Source organism: Carassius carassius, chromosome 4 (genome assembly GCF_963082965.1).
Source record: "Carassius carassius chromosome 4, fCarCar2.1, whole genome shotgun sequence".
In the NCBI taxonomy this organism is placed as follows: Eukaryota; Metazoa; Chordata; class Actinopteri; order Cypriniformes; family Cyprinidae; genus Carassius; species Carassius carassius.
The window spans coordinates 7,236,277-7,261,660 of record NC_081758.1 but is presented as its reverse complement, the minus strand read 5'-3'; the positions used below and the strand labels follow the sequence as shown (position 1 = coordinate 7,261,660).

Below are 25,384 nucleotides of genomic sequence, written 5' to 3'. Positions count from 1 at the left end.
TGATTTTTGAAACCAAAGTCACTGCACTCATTTACCAAGAAATATTGGAGCACTTCATGCTTCCTTTTGATGACCAGCTTTTTGAAGATGCTGAGTTCATTTTCCAGCAGGATTTGGCACCTGCCCACACTGCCAAACGCACCAAAAGTTGGTTCAATGACCATGGTGTTGGTGTGCTTGACTGGCCAGCAAACTCACCAGACCTGAACCCCATAGAGAATCTATGGGCTATTGTCAAGAGGAAAATGAGAAACAAGACACCAAAATATGCAGATGAGCTGAAGGCAACTGTCAAAGAAACCTGGGCTTCCATACCACCTCAGCAGTACCACAGACTGATCACCTCCATGGCACGCCGAATTGAGGCAGTAATTAAAGCAAAAGGAGCCCCTACCAAGTATTGAGTACATGTACAGTAAATTAACATACTTTCCAGAAGGCCAACATTTTTTTTATTTTTTAATTGGTCTTATGATGTATTCTAATTTGTTTAGATAGTGAATTGGTGGGTTTTTGTAGATGCACCTGTAGTATGATGGCTTTACTTTCAAATAGCAACTGGTTTTCAGTGTCTTGCTACTATTGCATCCAGAAGTTCTAAGCGGTGATCTCGTGATCTCGTCATAACGGGTTTGTTTTCTCATTATCACGACTTAATTTTCTTGTGATCTCGACAAAACAACAGTGTTTTTTTCATTATACATTTCATTATTTACTGCCAAGTAAATAACAGTGTAAAGATCCATAAAAGTTATGAAAAGTCATCGTCAGAATACTCCATCTGCCATCAGACGTGCAATTTGGGTTATATGAAGCGACGAGAACACTTTTTGTAAGCAAAGAAAACAAAAATAATGACTTTATTCAATAACTTTTTTGTCAACGGTCTCCTCTGTGTCTCTCCATATCACTGTGTGCTCTTCTGTGTGATCTGTGCCACAAGGATGCACTGTATTATTTCAAATCAAAGCTAAATACACATGGAAACAGCACATCCTTGTGGCGTGAATTAAATGTCAGTAATAAACAATACTGCACATATTATAGCGATCAAGAGGAAGGTCCTATTTTATCCCAAACACATACAGTATAGTTGATATACAGTTTACAACACACCATCAGTTATATTCAGGTCTATAGTGCCACCTGTTGGCATAGGTTTGTAACTTAGAGAACAACTTTTGTTATGTTGAGATCACAAGAAAATTAAATCATGATGATGAAAAAACAACGTTCGTTATATCGAGATAATTAAGTTGTTATAACGAGAAAACAAAAAGGTAATAATAATAATAATAATAATACATGGCCAATAATAATAATTAGAATTTCCGTAAAAGCAGGGCCTGAATTTCAGGGTAGGATTGAGGATATTTTTACAAATTTCCTGCAAGTCCGGCATCCTCTCGTGCAAAAAAACTCATGCACACATTTATGCACTAGAGTTGAATGAGCAAATTAATGGACTGATGAAAAAAAAAATCTTTCTGTAATTTAAATTAATGTGAAACTAATGTGTCTCTCCTGTTTCTCTCTCTCTCAACGTGCAAATGGCTTCAAATCAGAACAACTTTGCATATGGACAACAACTTTAGCTTAAATTTAGAATAAAAGAAGCTGCCTAAACTGCTTGTGCACTGTTTGTGCAATATACTGCAATATATTCTTCGACTGCCAGTAGCACAGAACAACCAGTTTGACAAGAGAGACATCAGCATTAAAATGTAAGAATACTACAAGTGGGTGAAAACAGTCAGCTTAAAATGGTCTCCATTACTTAATATCACATCTGTTACCAGGGATGGTCTGGGAGTGAAAAACAGCCCTGGACTTTCTCCTAAATAGGCCCTCCACAACTACAAACAGGAACCGTTATAGTTTTCCATTAAAGCCAAAACATTTTTTATTATAACCAGTAAAACCATTATACATTATGTGATGGCTTCTATTATTTAAAAAAAAGAATCAGCAAGGGATTAAAATAAATGTATGATTGTATGAACAAAAATACTTGAAATCTACATAAAAAGAGCAGAACACGCAAAATGTATAATATGACAATGATAAGCATAAACCTAAAATTTAGAAACCTGAAACAACAGAATTCTTAAAATTGAGTACCATATTTTTCGGACTATAAGTCGCACATGAGTATAAGTCGCATCAGTCCAAAAATACGACATGATGAGGGAAAAAACATATAAGTCGCACTGGACTATAAGTCGCATCTATTTAGAGATGAACCAAGAGAAAACATTACCGTCTACAGCCGCGAGAGGGCGCTCTATGCTGCTCAGTGTAGACTACAGGAGCACTGAGCAGCATAGAGTGCCCTCTCGCGGATGTAGACGGTAATGTTTTCTCTTGGTTCATTTCTCTTAGTTCATTTCTCTTGGTTCATGTCAAATTAATTTTGATAAGTCGCACCTGACTATAAGTCGCAGGACCAACCAAACTATGAAAAAAGTACGACTTATAGTCCGGAAAATATGGTATTCATCTCTCTCTCACTCTCACGCTCTCTCTATCTCTCTCTCTGCATGCTGGGAGTAAGTCAGCAGAGCGTGGAGAGTGTGGGTGAGAGTGGTAGTTGTCAGTGGCTGGTAAGAGTGTTTTTTTTTCCCTAGAAGTGTTTGTTGGTTGTTTTTTCTGTTGTAGTTTTTGGGAGGATTGTCTGCTTCCAGTACTTTGCTGGAAAGCATGAAGACTCCAAACACAAAGGTTTATGAAAGTTTAACACGGCGTCATGAAGTTGAAATAAATTTTAATGTTAGCATGGAAGAAATATGTTTGGCGGCAGGAGACGTTGTGAGTCATGAAAATATTGTGTCAACTTCGCGAATGAATAATGCGATTGTGCTTTTTCTTAGCATGATTGAGAAGGCTAATGAAATAGTGCAAAATGGTGTTGTAATTAACCCTGATGCATTGTTCAAATTCACTACCCTTTCGTTATGTTCATCCACTAAATTAAACTGCTGTAAAAATGTATCAGATAAATATATTTTTTACTTTTTTTTTTTGCATAAATCTATTAATCAACCTTTGCCCTTTTCAAAACTACCAAATGCTTAAATAAAATCCATGATTTTAACTCCTTAATTGCCAAGTTCATAAATTATGTCACTGATTTGGGGGGGAAAACAAACAAAACGACTTATTCTCAATATAAAAGTAATTGTGGACTGGATTTATTTTTACCTTTTATCACGGTCTTGGGCATGTCAAAGATTAGTAACAACATTGGCTTTGATGCATTTTTAGTACTTGTGCAGCATTAGATTTACATTTTTTCTCCCTCATTTGTGACATGCCAAGCTCAGGGACATGCTGCTTGTTCTTGCGGTTCTACCGCTGGAGAGAATACCCTTTACTGCTATAACTAGCTACTTTAATTAAAGAGAGGCCTGCTATTCTCTGCCTCATTAAAGGGGAGAATACCCCTCTGCTAGCCAGTAGGCTATATTAAGAATATCTCAATGACATTGTCTTTTCTCTTTTGCAGGGATGGAACAAGGTTGGTTTTGGGGGGTTCTTCTTCAGACAGTAATACCTCTCATTATGTTTGGGGGGTTAATATATAAGCTCCTGTATGTTCAATTAATTTGGGAGCAAGAACCCCCATAAGGAACCATACAGCCAAAGATAAATAGTGTTCAATAAACCAAAGTAACTTGCCAAAGTGGCCCCGTCTGAAATATACAAATACATAACATCAGTCCTTGAGCAATCCAGAAAATGGTTTGAAAGTCACATGTCTCCTGAGTTTATATTTCAAATTTAAAGAAGATAACATGAAAATTTACATTCCTGCAGCCATTTTTCTGAGACTATGTTTAGTCTCACCACCCCCTCTTTGAGGGAAATAGCAACCAAATGTAACCCTTTAAAAATGTAATGGTCCTACATATTTTAGTCATCATACATACCACTGCATACTTTTTCAATTATAAAACAATAGACTGAAACTTAGACATCGTATAAGTGAATTATTTGAGCTCTAGAAAAATGCAATAAGAATAATTTTTGAGTAATAAAAAGAAAAAAGAAGAGAGAAAAAAAGGAAAGAATTAACTTTGTATGTCAAGTACATACTCTGATTGCCAGACATACAGCATTCACACTGTGTCAGACTCTGTTCCATGCTGTATGTGAGTTTTCTCCCTGTGACCCAGTTTTCATCCTCATGTTGATTGTTAATTTGATTCCAGGTGTGCCTAGTCATTAGTCCCCTAATTGTCTGTGTATTTATGGTCTTGTCCATTCATTTAGTTTTGTCGGTTCTTGACGCGCTATTCATCACCATAGCTCAGACGAGCCCCGACCCAGTCAGTTACACAAAGGCATTTGTGCCTCTCAACCTCGCCAGCTCCCTCGAGGGGAAAACCCTTGCAGCACTGTTCCAGATTGGGATGACGTTCCATCCTCCCATGTAGCTCCCAGCCACCATCAACCTCGATTGGACCTCTGATCCCGATCTGGAACCCCTCGGCCGGCAGTTCCAGAGTCAAATCAGCCGGCAGTTCTTGTGTGGCAAGCTCGCAAGCAGTATCAGGTCCAGCCCCAAAACTCACTCCAGTGCTAGCTCCTCGAAAGTGCAGCAGTGCCTAAATGCCTTAGACATGTGGAGGAAACCTTGGTTCTTATCTCAGGGCCCGGTGCTGTCAGCACCTGTTCGCTGCATATGCTAACAACGGATGCATCTCTCACCAGTTGGAAGCGGTGATGAGTTACTGCTCGGCCCACAGACTGACTAGAGATGCTGGCCGTGTTTCTAGCTTTGAAACACTTCCTCCAAAGAGATCACTATGTGTTGGTGCACACAAAAAACGACAACATGGCAGTGGCCTCTTATATGTGTGTGGGCGGGGGCATCCGGTTGAGGCAGGGGCCGAGGCCGAGGCCTGGGGAATAGATGCCTCACCCCGAGGGATGAAGCAGACTTGGAGAGTCTTTTGCCAGGCTGAAGCTTCATCTGTACACCTTTTCCCCGATTGTTCTGCACCCAGTAGTTCTGGAGAGAGTGCGAAGGGAGGGGGTCCGTCTGCTACTAGTAGCCCCATTCTGGCCGGGCCGAGTAGGGTTCTCGGACCTGATTTCCTTTCTCAACAGCTCTCCATGGGAGATTCCCATCAGAAGGGATCTCCTCTCACAGTCGGAGAGTATGATTCTCCACCCCCGCCCAGAGCTGTGGAAGTTATGGGTGTGGCCTCTGAGGGGGCACAACCCATAGCTTCCGGTCTCTCAACCGAGGTTGTTGAGACCATCCTCTAATCCAATGCTCCCTACATGAGGAAACTGTATGCCTTGAAATTAAAGCTTTTCACTTCTTGGTGCAGAGACTGCCAGCTCAACCAGTCTACTGCCCAGTTGGGACAGTTCTGTAGTTCCTGTAGGCCTATTTATCCGCACCCTAGAGGTCTTTGTTGCAGCCGTTGTGGCCTACCACACCCCTCTTGGTGGCAATTCAGTGGGAAGACACCCTCGTCTTACATATTTCCTCTGCAGTGCCCTGAGGCCAAGGCCTCCAGTCAGAGAAGCTTATGCTAAGTGGTGGATCAGGATGCTATTCCATAGCCTCAATTCCTCTGATCTCCCTTCTCCTTGGGGGTCAAGGCTCACTCAACCAGGGATATGGTGGGCTCCAAGGCCTTCTTAGCATGTGTATCTATCCAGGACATCTGCAACGCAGCAGGATGATCCACGCCCCTCACATTCATCACATTCTATGGCCTAGATATGCAAGCTACTTCTGGCTCTTCTGTACTTTGTCCTAGCTGTGATCTTCCACACTAGACAGGGATTTGCAAGTCTGGTGGCATGGGCATTCTCGTTCCCATAGCATTTTTGACGCAGCTCGAGTTCCTGAAGGGGAACGTCTCCAGGTTACGTATGTAACCATGGTTCCCCGAAATGAATGAGACGCTGCGTCTCAGGGCCATACTTCCAGCATCTCTGCAAGCCCTAGCTTCATTCCTTGAAGCTAAAGCTGGTTCAACCTCACATGATTTTATGACGTCTCGCCCTTCTATTGGACTGATTACACATATAATTTAGAGCGTGGTCATGCTGGGGGCATGCCCATAGCATTTCGAAGCAGCATCTTATTCCCAACGGGGAACCATGGTTACATACGTAACCTGGAGACGTTTTTCAGCAAGACTGAGTTGTTTTGAGTGGTGAGCTTCAGTTTGACCTGAATATAGGAAGTTTGGGGAATTGAGTTAAAAGTTATGGATTTGTGTTTAGCGTTTCACAAAAAAAGAGGCATAATTTCAATTTAAGAAATTGAGAACAACTGTAATATCATTATAATAACTGTAAATAATAATAAATTCTAAGCGTGTGACTGCATCATATAATAATTTCTGTCATATGCACATAAACTGACAGTCACCACTGATAAGCTACTACTAAATATTGTAGAAACGTAATTTTCTGTAAAGTTGCATTGCAATGATTTGTACCGTAAAAAGCGCTATACAAATAATTTTGTGGTTTTGAATCAGCATCATTAGCGTTTCAGTATTTTAGTGAATGTGAGCTATGCGCTGATTTTAAATCGTAGTTTTGTCTGCTCCTGAAATGGGTCATACCATTGATATTACACAGCACTATAAGTAAATAGAAATGCAGTTATTGCATGGATGGAGTGAGAACAATGTAAGTGTCTAAATTACATGCACATAGTTCAGATGAATGGTAAAAATCGCACTCTTTTTTTCAGTGCGGTTAAACTAAATGTAGGAAGCTAAAATAACCCAAACATTAACAACAACATTGAAATAAGAGTGCATGTATTTTACGTGCATTTGGCTGGTAGATCAACCATGATTTATCTGTCAGTCAGATGCATTTATAATCACTTCTTTTCTCTGTGCCTGCTTTGGATGTGTGAGCACATGGGCGAAGAAACAAGATGTATGTATGAACAGACTATTAATTCATATCCAAAAGGAGACTATATGAACATTACAGAGCGCTAAACACTCTTGTGCAGTGCATGTTTCATTCATACTCAAAGCCGGAGGGCACTCTCTTGCAGAAAGTCCAAAACAGCCCAGAAGAAGTAATAACTTATGAAGTGCAGGAAATACCAAATATGGACAAAGGTATCCCGCTATTGCTGTAGCTAAAAAAGTAATATCATGTCATTTTGAAGTAATAAATACAGTATATAAATAATAAAGTGCTAATTAGCATGTCATTTAATGAAGTATAGAAATTATTCTGCCTTAAGTGTTTGTATAAACCAATTCTAGAATTGTCATCAGGAAAATACTGAAAAAAAATATTATAGAATACAAATTATTGGTTATCGTCCAGTAGTGTATTTTTTTATCCAATTAAAATGCATAAGAAAAAATTTAGTTTGTCAATTAGACAAAAGTGAAAAAGTTTTTTAATTGTATTTTTTTTTTTTTACATTTCTGCCCCCTAATTTTTTTAATGATGGCTACGCCCCTATGTGTACAGTAAAACAAAGCATGAGTATTCTTGAACTTGAATAGTTTGAAGTGGTCATATGATGTGTCATATGATAAACATTTGTTGCATCAAGTGGGGACATAATTATGGATTATAATGACTTATACTGTCTTTTTACATGTTGCGTTGCATCAGAACAGTCAGAACAGCCGGCATTGTAGTTGTACTTTATTTGTGCCCAATGGGGCAATTCGTTGTGCAACAGATAGTATAACAAATCACACACAATCACACACACAATACCAATACAAAAATTGCCTTATGCGTTATGCAAATCTTCCCACATTGTGATATAGACATGGGGGCATGTTTAAACAAGGCATTTAAGGAGGGTGTGGATGAGTCTTAACTTTTATAAATAATGTCTCTTTGGGTTTGAGACTTTAGTCTTTGCAACTTTAGGGATCTTCCAATAAGATTTGAGTAAAGATCACGTGACGAGAGCAGCTGCTGTTACACAAAAAAGAGTGGAGGCACTGTTTTGAAAACCATTGTAAACAAACACAGAAAAAGAGCATCCCGGATAAGAGAAAAGAGTGAATGCTGAGTTCTTGTTTTCCTTCGTACCTGAGAACAGATTTATTCTCAAATGTTCTTTTTAAAGAATAACATTTCTATTAATTGTCCACTGAATTATGTGATCTGTAGAGCACTGTCAGTTTTCTTCCACATTTTTGAGTCAACACGTGCTCACTCTTTTTCTACACATAAAAAATGAAAGTAAATAGACATATAATTATGACTATATATTTTCTATATGTGTTTTATATGCAGTAAATGGTATTTTAAAAGCAATAAAGGATGTTTATGACAAATCTTAGCAGTGTAGCTTTATTAAACATACAAAAAGTGCATATGTCTGCTTATTATTCTAAATCAACTATAGATCACAATTGGAAGGTTTTACAAGCACTCAATGATGGGTAAGCAAATACAGTAATAATTACATATATTTTCAAGTGTAGCTTGATGCTAATTGTACTTATATTATAGAATGTACCCTATTCTTGTAAGCATTATAGATAGATTGTTTATGGAGTATAACCTTGTTATCTCAATTTAATGCTGTATATTGAGCAGTGGATGATGTTAAATCCATTTACGAGATACATATCTTAGAAAAATACATTGTCCATCAGCACTACCTAGCATGCAGGCCTTTACACGTGTGTATCTCATGAACCAAGGCAAATAAATTTTTCATAATATGCATATTTTATAATGTAGCTAGTAATAGTATGCAAATTACAGACACAATATCATCATTCACACATTTTACAAGCTTTTCAGAAATGTTTCCTCAAATCTCAATGCCAAACGGAGGGGCTGGGATGCACCACAAATGGCATGAGAGGAAGCAAAAGAGGGCTAAGCGCAGAGATATCTGGGCTAGACTAACAGCTAACCTACACAAGCCTGTTATCCCCACCATCGTATTGGCTAATGTAGCTCTTTGGACAATAAACTGGACTACTACGGTCAACTCAGAGGACTGTAAGAGACTGTTGTTATTTTGTGTTCACGGAAACATGGCTCAGCAACAGCATGCTGGACTGCGCTATTCATCTCAATCAGCAGAAATCAGACATGCTATCGAGCGGACAGAGTTCTCGTCGAGGGAGGTAAAAGCCTTGGCGGTGGGCTTTGGGTTTACATCAATGTAGTGCCGCGATGCTGTTGTGGTCTGTAAACACTGCTCACCCCTGGTGGAGTTTATGATTATTAAGTGTCAGCCATTCATCTACCGAGGGAATATACAGCCATACTACTCGTTGCTGTATACATCTCTCCCAGCTCCAACAACAGCACCAGGAGAAGGGCACTAAATGAACTGTACAAGCACATAAGTGAGCAGCAGACAGTCCACCCTGATGCTTTTCTCATCTTAGATGGGGATATCAACCACGCAGACTTAAAGAGTGTGTTCCCAAAAATACACCAACACGTAGACTTTCCAACACTGGGAAACAACACTCTGGACTTTGTTTACACCACCCAGAGAGGAGCTTACAAGGCCCTACTCCTCCTCTACCTTGGTGCCTCAGACCACATCACTGTCATGCTAATGCCTGCATACAGACCTCTCGTTAAAGTCGCCAAACCAGTTCACAAACAAATAGGTTGTGTGGCCATTAAGATCGTCAGAGGCTCTTCACGAAGAATTTAAGCAGACTGCCACATACAATAACACCACAGACCTCCTAGAGTACTCAAACCACTCAAATGTGGTTTACAAAATAAAAACTATGCTAAAATGTCTCTTCATTTTTGTTGACCAAAATTAGATGAAACAAAATGTTATAACATTATTTTGTCTTGTTTAGTCACATTATTATTATTATTTTGCAGTATATCTGTTTCCTGTGTCTTACTTCAGCAGCTGAATCAGGTCGCACTGCACAGACGCGGGTGACGTCACTTCTCCAAGCCCCACTCACGGCATTATTTAGAAGACGACAACAAACAAATTTAAGTCTGACACAGAGAAAGGGACCGATTTGTGTACTTCTAACATGTTTGGTTGGCAAAATGAATGTTGTAAATTTAAATCAGAGCTTGAATTGATGTATTCTATAGATGTATTCTTGAGTCTATAAGGTAACAATAATATAATAAGATAACCTTGTTTGAAATAGGTTTGGCTAAAATAAAATTTTGGTTTCGTCTATACTACTAGGTACATATACTATATTGACTGGGTTAAATAGAATTGCATTACTAAAAAGAGCCAAAATGCAATTTTCATTGACTAAAACTAGACTAAATGTCATCAGTTTTCGTAGACTATATTCTGACTAAAATAAGACTTTTAGTTGACTGAAACTTGACTAGACTGAAAAGAGTATGAACGTGACTAAACCTAATAAAAACTAAAATGACAGCTTCACACAAAGACTACAGTCGTGGCCAAAAGTTTTGAGAATTACATAAATGTAGGAAATTGGAAAAGTTGCTGCTTAGGTTTTTATAATAGCAATTTGCATATACTCCAGAATGTTATGAAGAGTGATCAGATGAATTGCATAGTCCTTCTTTGCCATGAAAATTAACTTAATCCCAAAAAAACCTTTCCAATGCATTTCATTGCTGTCATTAAAGGACCTGCTGAGATCATTTCAGTAATCGTCTTGTTAACTCAGGTGAGAATGTTGACGAGCACAAGGATGGAGATCATTATGTTAGAATGGCAGACTTGACATGTTAAAAGGAGGGTGATGCTTGAAATCATTGTTCTTCCATTGTTAACCATGGTGACCTGCAAAGAAACGCGTGCAGCCATCATTGCGTTGCATAAAAATGGCTTCACAGGCAAGGATATTGTGGCTAAAAATGGCCTCTGACCATTAATTTTTCGACTGTCAAGAGAGTGAGCAGCGCCAAATTCCTGGGTGTGCACATCACAGAGGACCACTTCTGGACCTGGACTGACAACATAGCTGCACTGGACAAGAAAGCACAGCAGCGTCTCTACTTCCTCCGCAAACTGAGAAGAGCCAGAGCCCTGGCCCCCATTATGTGCACCTTCTACAGAGGCACCATCGAGAGCATCCGGACTAGTTGCATCACTGTGTGTTATGGACCCTTTAACGCATAGTGAGAGCAGCTGAGAAGTTTGTTGGTGTCTCTTTCCCCCTGCCTCCAGGACATAACGGAACCCGTCTCAACCACAAAGCCCTCTGCATTATCCCACCAACCCGACACACAGGTTCTTTAGTCTGATGCCATCAGGGAGGAGACTGCAGAGTCTCCAGGCCAGGATCAGCAAACTGAAGGACAGCTTCATTCATCGGGCTGTCAGGAAGCTGAACTCCCTCCCGACCTTTCCCCAGGCAACACTGAACTCTGAACCCCCTTTTGCATCACCAGGTCCTTCCACTCCTCCCTCCCACTAACAAACTGTGACATGCACCATTCACTTTGTGCAGTGTTGGTCTGTTGGTCTGCTCACTACCTCATTCAACATTGAACTGACCTCATTCGACTACCTCAGTTTAAATAAAAAACTGCTCTCTGAGCTTTTTGTATTTTAGTCAGACTGAATAAGCTCTTTTGCACTATAATCATTTTTATCTGCTGTCTGTTTACTTCACTGGTTTGCACTCTATCTGCCATGTGCCTTGTACTGCTTTATTTAACTTTTTTTATTTTTATTATTATTTTTTTTCCATTTTCTTATTTGTATAGTTGTATTTTATATCTAATCTTAATCTATCTGTATTTTTATGCTCTACTGTTAGTGTTATCTGTAAGCACCAAGAGTCTAGGAGTAACACAGTTTCAATTATCAGTATGTATCTGCTGTACATGTGGAAGAACTGACAATAAAGCAGACTTTGAATTTGACTTTTACTTTGAAACTCAAACACTCACCTTCCTCTAGCTCATCCAGACTGCTAATCTTCTGTGATCCATCGATTGTAAAGATGAATCTGACCCCTTGTGGCAGATTGATATGGTCAGAGAGAGATCGGGTTAAGTCAGCCAGTAGAGCGTCAAATGTGCGGAAACGGTCATTGGCCACTGCATACACAATGCCCTTGAAGTAGCGGTCGCCATTGCGGTAGAATCGCACCTTCTTAGCCTTTTTCTCACTGGTCAGAGCCTGGAGGGTACGTGTACGGTAAAAACTGCAGTGAGCGCTGTGGGTGGGGCTGGGGAGACCGTTGGCCCGTCCACCTCGCGGAGTACGAGATGCCTTATCCCGCTCATCAAAATGGCCGAAGTCCAGCTCCATGGCAGCATGTTCAGACGGGGCATCCATTGTGGTGGTGAAGGAAGTCTTGTATTGAGGAATTATGGGTCTGACAAAAATGAGAAACCACATAAAATAATTTAGTTTAAACTTAACTACATCAGTTAAATGTTATTTGAGGACAATCAAAAAATACTGTGTAAATGGGTATGTGACAATAATGTCTCTGTTTGTTACCATGTTTCAGTCCTTTCATTATAAAAAGGTCTTTGTTGCTGACTCATGCAAGATATTTTTGACATCTAATGGCATAACAATGTAACCAATGTAAATATACTACTATATTTTTTTATAAAATAATATTTATTAAACAATAATATTTAATAAACAAAAATAAGTAAAAAGTAAAAAAAAAAAAAAAAGGCATCACTTTGCCTTTGGCCAAAACTATTTGATCTGGAACAAATAATACATTATTTAGACCAAAGACAGCCTGTCAAATATACACACAAAATTAATTGTAGGCCAAATGGCCAGACACTAATTCATCTTTTATAAATCTGAAAAATATTTGTTTCTGGGATGAAATTGACACAGAGACTGTAGTGTACACCATACGTTTTAAAAGGGGTCATATGATGCAATTCCAATTTTTCCTTTCTCTTTGGAGTGTTACAAGCTCTTGGTGCATAAAGAAGATCTGTAAAGTTGCAAACTTAATTTGCATAACATTTCCATCACACAATGCATTCAGCCAATCACAACACACAGGAAAGCTGGCCAATCAGCGTATACCTCACGTTTTTAGAATGATGGGCTTTGTAAAAATTGTTGTGTTTAAAAGTATTCTCAAGTGAAATGAGTGGAGGCTTGAACCCGGAAACATCATTCCTTATGTCTAACGTATGTAAAAAGTTAATAAAGACATCAGAGTCAGTGGAAAAAGAAGTGGCCAAGGTGAGGTTCTCGGCTTGCTCATGAGTGCTGAACGGCAACTGTGGACCTGAAGCTCACATCTCCAAAAATTTTAATAAAAAAATATCTGAAAATGATTAATTCATAAATACCATTATTTTTGTGTATTAACTTGAACCCTCCACACACACACACCATCCAAAGATAGATGAGCAAGAAAAAAAACTCCAAAAAAAAAAAAAAAAAAAAATGGAGAAATAGGTCTGCCAGCCAAAAAACACCAATATTTCACCTGAAATACAGAAGTAAAAATCAGTTTTTCGGTCTAAGCTTACCATCATCTAAGTACTACACATCTACACATGATCTCTGAGTATAACGTTCGACCATGGATTGGCCTACATACAGCAGACCCACACACATTTCAATGTCACTCATGAGCTATTATTAACAATTCCCTGTGGAGACACTCATTGCACACATGCACACACTCAAACCCCAAACAAAAGGAAACTTCTGGTATGGACATCACTAGCCTATTTATCAGGAGATATTTAGCTACACTGAGACTGATAAAATAGAAATACACAAGTTTACTGTATATACACATTTATATAGTACATGCCAGCATTGATAACATCATGTTTCACATCTAAATGTATCAATTGCTCTTCACTATCCAGTATCCATGGCAACGTCTACACAAGCTTTCAGTGTTCTCTAAAAGGATATACAGATGAAGCATGGAAACTACAAATCAGCATCAAATCATTATTGATCATTAACTGTGAGAGCCTAACTTACCTGAGCCAAAGATTTAATATACAAAGATACCAAGACGGTTCACTCCTATTACTTACCTGTATGAATGAAAGAAACTACAACGTGCAATAATGCAGAATAGTCCCACCTTCTGGATAAAAAAGCCTGATTGGTCAAGTCACTGTGGCACTGCAGCTGCCATTAGTAGCTCCAGTTCCCATAGAAACCTGAGACTTAAGCTTATGAGTGCACATGAACATTCACTGGTCTAGCTTGAAATTTTTTTAACACTATTTAAACATAAGGAAAAACATTCGTGAAATTAACAACGTTAATTTCAGATTTTTTTGCTGCTTTGAAACGTGATTCAATTGTGAGTTTAGCAGGTAGTTTTTGAGATTTCAGGATTCCCTTATTCATTTAGACAGGACTTGGTCTTGTATGTCCGAAATAGCTTCCTGGAGGCATTGCAAATATGTCCACCAACTCGAGTGAACAGATTACCTTGAAAGGGGCTTTGCCTGATTTATGCATTCCATGTAAGAATTAAATTATTTAGAAAAATTCCAACATTGGTTTGGCACCACAATTAACAGCACACTGAGCTGCACAGTTCTCATGATCTGAGAGCTGTGCTCTTGTGCCTTCGTTGGTAAAAAAAATTAAATAGCAAATCACCATTGAGTGTTCACTTGCAGCGATTAGGAGTGTTGAGAAAAGAAACCTTGCAAGGGAGGCTAGCCTCCCTTCTGGTATATCAACAAAAAATAAAAGAGACATAAATTACGTGATATTAGTTTGAACGTCTCCTGCTGCACTAATAATGTTCCAAGTACTTATGAGAAGCGATACTGAATATTTGATCGCCAAAAGATTTACCAAGCTTTTAAAAAGGGATACATGTTTGCTTCAAGTGACAAGCCAGGTAAGTGAAATTATATTATCTTGGTGTTTTCTTTAAGTTTTCTGACTAAAAGCAACCAAAAAAAAAAAGTGGATAATAAAAATTGTCAGGGATCCCCAGACCAATGCAATTAGTATGCCTCCTCTATTTTAAAACCCACGAGCCACCGCTGTGTAGCTAAGCTAAAACATTAATAATAAGCATAAATATGCAATACAAATATTGGAGCAAAATTGTAAAGTACTGAATTAAATTGTACCTGCCAGAGCTCAACAATGAGGTCTGTGCTATGGCTCAAGGCCGGTGTGAAAGAAGCTCATCATGGTTGTTCAGTGGTAAATAAGCTGCTGTTTGGAGATTTTTTTATGATATATGATGATGTACATGCTACAAATTTTACATTAAAATTTATTTTAGATTTATCTCTTTCTGTTCAAATTGGTTTATAAAGGGTTTACAAATTAACAAACATAATATTTTTGTTTAACAGAACTGTTGTTATTATCAGGGGTGCACATAAGTGAACCCCCAAGAGGGTCTAGCTGCAGACTTGCACTTGCACTCTCAGACTTGCATTCTCAGACTTGCACTCTCAGACACTTGCACCTCCGCTAGTGACATCACTTGCGGTCTTTATTTTTTATTTATTTGAATTTTTTATTACTTTTTGTTTGAATTTCCCAACATTTTATAACAGTAGCCAGGTGGCGAAGACAAGAAAAAATAAACTAAATTACAATGTCACTTGCAATCGCTACTTGCACTCTCTGCTACCTGCGACACTTGCAATCGACACAAATCGTGCGTGTTGCCAATGGAGACAAGAAGCTGTGGTGGTGATTAAATGATTAAACCGAATTTAGTACTATAACGTACAGTGTCCTGCAAGGAAAAAACAAGACCGGCAAATCCATGGCCAGAACACCAGAATATGAATGTTTGCGCAAAGTCTCTTGCTAAGCGTTTTCCTCCCATAGAAAAACATAAACACTTAACATGGCTTAATGTATTAAGATGCCATTAAAGTATACTTTATTATATACAGTTCATTATTTTAATGAATATGCATATAGTATTTTCCTCACAAACCACAAAATGTGGAATAATGGACTAAGATGATAAAGGCCAAACTCATATGCTTCTCTACATTATTAAAATACATAACTAATATGTACAGGCAAGCAGATGAGCCCAGAATAAACGCAACATGCAAAGTTTCGTGTTAAACATTTTTCCATATAGAATAAACTGTCTAAAACTCGTTTATTTCACTGTCTTTGTCCATTAAGATACATTATGTGTTTTATTTATAATGATTTTCTATAGGAGGAAAACGTTTAATGTACAATTTAATGCACTGTGTTCTGTACTCGTCTGCTTGACTGTACGGAGTTGATCCTTTTAAAATCACTTAATGCATTTCATAATGCACATTCATATTTGCTGGTCTGTATATACGTTGAGTCAACAACAAGACATATAGGACATATAAGACATATACAAATATGCTATTTGATCGCAATCTTTCCTTAGAAAGCCACGTTTCTAGCATTTGTAAAACTGCATTTTTCCATCTCAAAAATATATCTAAATTATGGCCTATGCTCTCAATGTCAAATGCAGAAATACTAATCCATGCATTTATGACCTCAAGGTTAGATTATTGTAATGCTTTATTGGGTGGTTGTTCTGCACACTTAGTAAACAAACTACAGCTAGTCCAAAATGCAGCAGCAAGAGTTCTTACTAGAACCAGGAAGTATGACCATATTAGCCCGGTCCTGTCAACACTGCACTGGCTCTCTATCAAGCATCGTATAGATTTTAAAATATTGCTTATTACTTATAAAGCCCTGAATGGTTTAGCACCTCAGTATTTGAATGAGCTCCTTTTACATTATAATCCTCTACGTCCGCTATGTTCTCAAAACTCAGGCAATTTGATAATACCTAGAATATCAAAATCAACTGCGGGCGACAGATCCTTTTCCTATTTGGCGCCTAAACTCTGGAATAACCTACCTAACATTGTTCGGGAGGCAGACACACTCTTGCAGTTTAAATCTAGATTAAAGACCCATCTCTTTAACCTGGTTTACACATAACATACTAATATGCTTTTAATATCCAAATCCGTTAAAGGATTTTTAGGCTGCATTAATTAGGTAAACCGGAACCGGGAACACTTCCCATAACACCCGATGTACTTGCTACATCATTAGAAGAATGGCATCTACGCTAATATTTGTCTGTTTCTCTCTTATTCCGAGGTCACCGTAGCCACCAGATGCAGTCTGTATCCAGATCAGAGGGTCACTGCAGTCACTCGGATCAAGTACGTATCCAGACCAGATGGTGGATCAGCAAATAGAAAGGACCTCTACTCCCCTGAAAGACAGCGGAGACCAGGACAACTAGAGCCCCAGATACAGATCCCCTGTAAAGACCTTGTCAACAGATGATTCTTCTGCACAATCTGACTTTGCTGCAGCCTGGAATTGAACTGCTGGTTCGTCTGGTCAGAGGAGAACTGGCCCCCCAACTGAGCCTGGTTTCTCCCAAGGATTTTTTCTCCATTCTGTCACCGATGGAGTTTCGGTTCCTTGCCGCTGTCGCCTCTGGCTTGCTTAGTTGGGGTCACTTCATCTACAGCGATATCGTTGACTTGATTGCAAATAAATGCACAGACACTATTTAACTGAACAGAGATGACATCACTGAATTCAATGATGAACTGCCTTTAACTATCATTTTGCATTATTGACACACAGCTTTGACGCAATGTATTTTGTTTAAAGCGCTATATAAATAAAGGTGACTTGACTTGACATTGGCAACACGCACGATTTGTGTTGATTGCAAGTGACGTCACAGGTAGCGGAGAGTGCAAGTGGCGATTGCAAGAGACATTGTAATTTAGTTTCTTTTTGCTTGTCTTCACCACCTGACTACTGTTGTAAACTGTTGAGAGATTCAAACAAAAACCTTCAATTCAGCAGGCTTCTTTTTTTTGCGGGTTACCGGCAAGTGAGTATATGTGCTTCCAGGTTTAGCACTGAAGAATTTAGGGATGGGCGATACCACTTATTTTGTTTTCTATTACGATACCGATATTTTTCAAGGAAGTATCATATATATCCATACTGATACGATACTTCTGAACTAAACTTTTTAAATTATAAAATGTATTAAATGACTAGGAGTTAAATGGGTAAGGATAACCACTTAACTTTGTTTAAAACACATTTTAACATTCAATACGCCTTAATTGTAACTTATTAGGTTATATTTTTGTTTTAATTTAAATAAATGTAATTGCACAAACTACGTAGGCTACAATTTAAATTTGTTCATAGTGAAATAATATGGTACTTTCGGGAAGCACAGCCCTGTTTGAATGCACTGTCAGAAGTGATTGAACGCTCTCTGTGACGGATTGGTTCTGTCTTGCAACATTTCCGTGTGTTCAGATAAGCAGGAAAATAGTTCTATCCTACACAATTATTCACTAACACAGGTTATTTGTCCAATTCAATTGCATGTAGTTTTAATTATTTTATTATTTGTTAAATAAAATCACTGGCAAATAAAACACACCTTAGTATCGACATTTTTTGTTTGAGTATCGATACTTTCCATTCTCACGTCAGTATAGATATTTCGGATCGATACGCCCTTCCCTACTGCAGATTGAAGAGCGTCAGTGAATGAAATGTCACAGTTGTGCCTTGAAAGCAGCAACGGGTAGCCTAGATTTGTGCTTTCAATTTGAATAGAATTCTTATACAGTACAGTTTGTCGATCTAAAATGTAATTGTGCATTAACAGCTGTCAAACATGTCACATGCACATGCGCTGTCAGAACTTATTTCTACAGCGCAATTTTTTTTTTTTTTGGTCGCGCATTCGGACCTGTGGGCCACTTATTGTGCACCCCTGGTTATCATGCATAATTTACGATGTCTAAATTAAATTAATTTTCCTTTATATGCTTTAAATGTATATATTTTTATTATTTAGACAGAAATACAAATTTTTACTTCTCTTTTTATGTTTCACCTACAATATCATTCCACTAAAATCAACCCACAATCCATCACTCTACCCTTTACTTGCAGCTGTGAGAAGCAATCAAAAAAAAGGAGAGGCACACATATATTTAGCCTCCATTTCCATAGAAAAATAATTGAGTGGGTTTTTATCTCCAGAAAAAAATGGTAGGTGTGAGCTAGGGAGAGATCATTGTAGTGGTTTTCAGGTTTGTAAAATAATCCAGTGGCTGCTTTGAATGTAGTGCAACATTTACATACAGTACACATGAAAATTTGGTTTCTTAAAATAATAAACAAATGAGCTAAACAACAACTTTCTGTCAAAGTATGGAAAGCTAAAAGAAATAGCCTACATGTCAAATTATCATACAATTTAATAAGCCTACGAAAATTATTAGACAAAAAAAAGAAAGAAAGAGAGAGCGAGAGAGAGAGAGAGAGAGAGAGAGAGAGAGAGAGAGCAAACCAGGTCAAACCATGTAACCAACCTATTTTTTGGAACATGGTATGGTTTCTTGCTGGACCAATTTGCTCTATTATAGCTTGACGAAGATGATCTACAGGTCAGCTGTAGCTCCACCAACCATTTGGATCTGCTTAAACTGCTGTTGACATTAAATGACCAGTCTGGACAAGATATAAAGGATTTGAAACCAGCTACAGTTCTACCTGTGTGTGATTAAATAAATAGATGAATTAATAATTATATAGATACAATGTATATACACACTATTGCTGCTCAGAGTTGGCTAGAAGACCAAGATACATATGTTTTTTGTTTTCTTCTCTAGCTCTATTACAAACTTTGGTAAGCTGCTTCATTGTGTTTTGTCTACATAAATATCTGTCTTCTAAGGGAGCATCCTAACAAAAACAGAATCTCATATATGACTGATTTGGACCTCTTCATAAGCAGTGTGTATGACACAAAATAGCATTTTACAATAAAAGTGCATAAAACACTTGACTATGAATGTATTTCAATATGGTCTGAATTTAGCGTTTTGCTTAAGTAACAATGCAATGCTTTGACAAGGATATATACTATATATATATATATATATATACATATATATATACAGTACAGACAAAAAGTTTGGACACACCTTCTCATTCAAAGCGTTTTCTTTATTTTCATGACTATGAAAATTGTAGATTCACACTGAAGGCATCAAAACTATGAATTAACACATGTGGAATTATATATGGAATTATATCCATAACAAAAAAGTGTGAGACAACTGAAAATATGTCATATTCTAGGTTCTTCAAAGTAGCCACCTTTTGCTTTGATTACTGCTTTGCACACTCTTGGCATTCTCTTGATGAGCTTCAAGAGGTAGTCACCTGAAATGGTCTTCCAACAGTCTTGAAGGAATTCCCCGAGAGATGCTTAGCACTTGTTGGCCCTTTTGCCTTCTGTCTGCGGTCCAGCTCACCCCTAAACCATCTCGATTGGGTTCAGGTCCGGTGACTGTGGAGGCCAGGTCATCTGGCACAGCACCCCATCACTCTCCTTCTTGGTCAAATAGCCCTTGATGCCTTCAGTGTGACTCTACAATTTTCATAGTCATGAAAATAAAGAAAACTCTTTGAATGAGAAGGTGTGTCCAAATTTTTGGTCTGTACTATATATATATATATATATATATATATATATATATATATATATATAATGTAGAGATACAGGGCCCTCTTCTTCGGCCGGTTCAATTTCACGCTGTCTTACAGGCCCGGGTCCAAAAATGTTAAGCCCGATGCTCTTTCTCGTCTCTTCGAGGCTCCTGGGAGGGAGGAGTCAGCAGACACCATCTTGCCCAAGGGGGTGGTGGTGGCATCCCTCTCTTGGGACATCGAGAGACGAGTAGAGGAGGCCCTAATTAAGGGGCCTGTGCCGAAGGGGGGTCCAGCGGGTAATCTGTTTGTTCCCACCAAGTTGCGTTCTGAAGTCATCCAGTGGGGTCACTCGTCCAGGCTGGTTTGTCATCCAGGAGTCCGGAGGTCGCTGGCTGCCATCCGCCAGCGATTCTGGTGGCCATCCATGGCCAAGGATGTCAGACAGTTCGTGGCTGCCTGCTCGGTGTGCGCTCAGAACAAGACTTCCAATGCGCCTCCCGTTGGTCTTCTCCACCCGTTGCCCATCCCTTCTCGCCCCTGGTCACATTTGGCCCTTGATTTTGTCACTGGCCTTCCGGAATCTAAGGGTAACACCGTCATTCTTACGGTGGTGGACCGTTTCTCTAAGGCGGCCCATTTCATTCCCCTTCCCAAGCTCCCCTCAGCCAAAGAGACTGCTCAGGTGATGGTTGATCACGTGTTCCGGATTCATGGTCTTCCGGTCAACGTGGTCTCTGATAGGGGTCCCCAGTTTGTCTCTCGGTTTTGGAGGGAGTTCTGTCGGCAGATCGGGGCCTCTACGAGTCTGTCTTCAGGATTCCATCCCCAGACCAACGGGCAGTCTGAGTGGGCAAACCAGGATTTGGAACGTACTCTTCGCTGCCTGGCATCCCAAAATCCCAGCTCCTGGTGTCAACAGCTATCCTGGGTAGAATACGCCCATAACTCCCTTCCGGCTTCTGCCACAGGTATGTCCCCATTCCAGTGTTCTGTCGGTTATCAACCTCCCTTGTTTCCCACACAGGAACCCGAAGCTGCGGTCCCGTCTGCTTTGGCCTTCGTCCGACGGTGTCGACGCACCTGGAAGAGGGCTAAGGCAGCCTTGGCCCAGGCTAGTAGGTGGACTAAAGCAGCGGCCGACCGTCACCGGACTCCTGCTCCCCGCTATGTGTGTGGTCAACGGGTATGGCTCTCCACCAAGGACCTGCCTCTCAGGGTAGCCTCACGCAAGTTGGCACCCAGGTTCATTGGCCCATACCGGATCACCAAGGTCCTGAGTCCAGCGGCGGTACAGCTCAAGCTCCCTACCACGCTTGGTCGGGTGCACCCTGTTTTCCATGTTTCCAGGGTTAAACCTGTGTTCCATTCCCCTCTTGTTCCTTCTGCCCCAACCCCCCCTCCCCCCCGTCTAGTGGATGGCTCCCAGGTCTATACGGTGCGGAAGTTGCTAGATGTCCGACGTAGGGGTCGGGGCTTTCAATATCTTGTGGACTGGGAGGGCTATGGCCCAGAGGAGAGGAGCTGGGTTCCGGCCCGGGACATCTTGGATCGGACACTGGTCGAGGACTTCTACCGGCGACGAGGTGAGCCCCTTTCTGCGGCGCCTGGTGGCGTCCGTCGGAGGGGGGGTACTGTCATGTCCGCTGTCTGATCACCCCGTTCTTCGGTGTGTGCGTGTGTTTCTGTATATGTCTGCAGCTCGTGTGCACATGGTGTTTTGTTTTGGTTTTGATCGTTCGTCTTGCACCTATCTGTGGCGTTCATCCCTCCCCCTCATCACTACTGTTTCGCTTCTAATTGTTTGACTCCGCTCACCTGAATTCAATCTCTTGCTCTATTTATTCTCGTCTGTCGCGCCTATCGGTGCCAGATCGTTGTTCGTCAATAGTCCCGGTGTAGTCTTTCTGTCTGATCCTGTCAAGCCTTGTTCTGTCGTGCCATTGTTTGCTGCTACTGGTTTTGTTTTTCTATTTTTCCCCTCCCTCTTTTCCTAGACCGGGCACCGGCATACTTCTGAAGAGTTTTGTTTGCTCCGTCACTGGCTCTCGTGGCTTCCTCCCCTCACCGCTCTCTACGCGGCCGCGCCGTTGGGCGCCCCCTGCCGGGCATTTTTGCAAGGACATTGAAGTCTCTTATTTTTGTTGGACCTTTTTCCTCATTCCCCGGCCTGTTTTTGTTCGTTGGAGGGAGCTTTTCTTTTGACTTTTTTTGAATAAATTGGTTTCGCACTGTAACCTGCATCTGTGTCCAGTTGTGTTCCTGACAGCATCTGGATGGAGCATAAACTTTACTGACACCCAGCAAACGTTCTGACCTGCATGTTTCTAGATTGACCATTTCTTTTGGAATCATTCTACAATTATTCTTTTTGGGGTTTAAGTTTTTATTTATTTATTTATTTATCTGCATATAAGTCACAGTAGGGTGAATTTAAAGTGAAAGAGATCAACACAAAACAGACGAGATCAGTTATTAATGTATTTAGTATTTTCTATGCTTGATGAGAAGGATCAACTAATCCTTTCCTACCCAGTGATGATTATGACAATGCTGAAGATGTCAAAAAATCAAATTATGATATTAAATTATTTCAATTAGTTTCAAAGTCAAGTATTTCATATTCCTTCTTAAAGAGGCTGTTTGAATTAGTTTACCCATAAAGGTTAATAAATGTAGGGCTGCACGATTCTGGATAAATTGACAATCACGATTTTAATATAGAGATCACGATTCTCCTATGATTCTGAACTAAATAAAATAATGTGTGACAAAATGTTATTGCTGCAGTCTATTTAAAAGTGTCTAATTAATCTGAATGGATTATTAAACATTTTAATATACAGTACAGACCAAAAGTTTGGACACACCTTCTCATTCAAAGAGTTTTCTTTATTTTCATGACTATGAAAATTGTAGAGTCACACTGAAGGCATCAAGGGCTATTTGACCAAGAAGGAGAGTGATGGGGTGCTGCGCCAGATGACGTGGCCTCCACAGTCACCGGACCTGAACCCAATCGAGATGGTTTAGGGGTGAGCTGGACCGCAGACTGAAGGCAAAAGGGCCAACAAGTGCTAAGCATCTCTGGGGGAACTCCTTTAAGACCATTTCAGGTGACTACCTCTTGAAGCTCATCAAGAGAATGCCAAGAGTGTGCAAAGCAGTAATCAAAGCAAAAGGTGGCTACTTTGAAGAACCTAGAATATGACATATTTTCAGTTGTTTCACACTTTTTTGTTATGTATATAATTCCACATGTGTTAATTCATAGTTTTGTTGCCTTCAGTGTGAATCTACAATTTTCATAGTCATGAAAATAAAGAAAACTCTTTGAATGAGAAGGTGTGTCCAAACTTTTGGTCTGTACTGTACACTACCAGTCCAAAAGTCTTTTAACGGTAAGATTTTATATATATATATATATATATATATATATATATATATATATATATATATATATATATATATATATATATATATAATTCTCTTCTGCCCACAGAGCCTACATTTATTTTATCCAAAATACAGCAAAAGTAGTAATGTTGTGATACATTTTTACAATAAAAAAACTGCTTTCTATTGGAATATATTTTAAAATGTAATTTATCTCTGTGGTCAAAGTTGTATTTTCAGCATCATTCAGTATATTCCAGTCTTCAGAAACACATGATCCTTCAGAAATCATTCTAATATGATGATTTGCTGCTAAATATATATTTTTTTATTATTATTATTATTACTATTATCATTATCACATGTATATAAATTAATAATTTTATTTTGCAAGGATTCTTTAAATTGATCAAGTGTGACAAAGACATTTATAACAAAATATTTCTATTTCAGATAAATTTAGTTCTTCTGAACTTTCTATCAAAGAAACCTGAAAAAAATCTACTCATCTGTTTTCAACATAATAATAATAATAATAATAATAAATGTTTTTTTGAACAGCAAATCAGAATATTAAAATAATTTCTGAAGATCATGTGACACTGAGGACTGGAGTAATGATGCTGAGCATAACAGAAATAAATTACATTTTAAAATACATTCAAGAAAGCAGTTATTATACTGTTTTTGCTGTACTTTGGATCAAATAAATGCAGGTTTGGTGAGTAGAAGAGACCTTAAAAACATTACACATCTTAAAGGTTCAAAAACTTTTGACTGGTAGTGTATATATAATATATTTAAAACCCCCATTTTTTATATTAGAATGATGAAAAAGCTGTTTAAATCACTTATTCAACGAGTCACTCATAAACCTACTTCCCTTGTTTCATTACTGGATGAATCAGCGTTTTTGAAGATTCTCTAGAATGAAAAATGAATTCATTGACAAATACATTTTTAAGTCACTTGTTGCCACCTAGTGCCAAAACAATGCAATCTACAAAAACGTTATTTGAAGCGCAGTACTTTCAAAAGGGGATTTGCTCTATTTTGATTGCTGCCATATAGACATCAATGTTTATATCTGAACTATAAACTTTATCCCAGTATTTCTGTGATAATATAAATGACTGTAAGACAGAAATAATACTGTGTAGTTGAAAAGAGAGTTTGTGAAGATGTTTCTTAACCGCATTCTCTGTGTCAGCGGCAGTGGGAACACGTATTTGAACGATCCGGTAAGACTTTGTCAAAGGTTTAACAGACTCGGGGAATCATTGTCATTTAGAAATGTGATCGAGAGGGTGTCTAAATCGAGATCGCGATATTTTAACGATTAATCGTGCAGCTCTAAATTAATGCATTAACTATCAAACATTTACTAACGTAGTTAGGCTGCCGTTATTCATGCTTGAATCCATAAGACTCCAATCGTAGTTAAGGATAGCTCTTCACTAGTTCATGATTAGTTAAAACCTTTAATAGTCATTTGTATATGACGAATTAAGTATTAATTTAGGCATTAGTACATGATTATTCATGTACCCTTATTGTAAA

General features: G+C 38.9%; 1 protein-coding gene across 1 annotated transcript in view; it reads right to left on the bottom strand.

Moving 5' to 3' along the window:
• Positions 1-25,384, bottom strand: part of LOC132133135 (neuronal migration protein doublecortin-like) — a 102,089-nt gene that overhangs the window by 64,073 nt on the left and 12,632 nt on the right. Inside the window, exon 2 of the mRNA XM_059545871.1 lies at positions 11,860-12,290. Within this exon, the coding sequence (XP_059401854.1) occupies positions 11,860-12,250 (391 nt within the window). The 5' untranslated portion in view covers positions 12,251-12,290. The remainder of the gene's footprint in view (positions 1-11,859; positions 12,291-25,384) is intronic.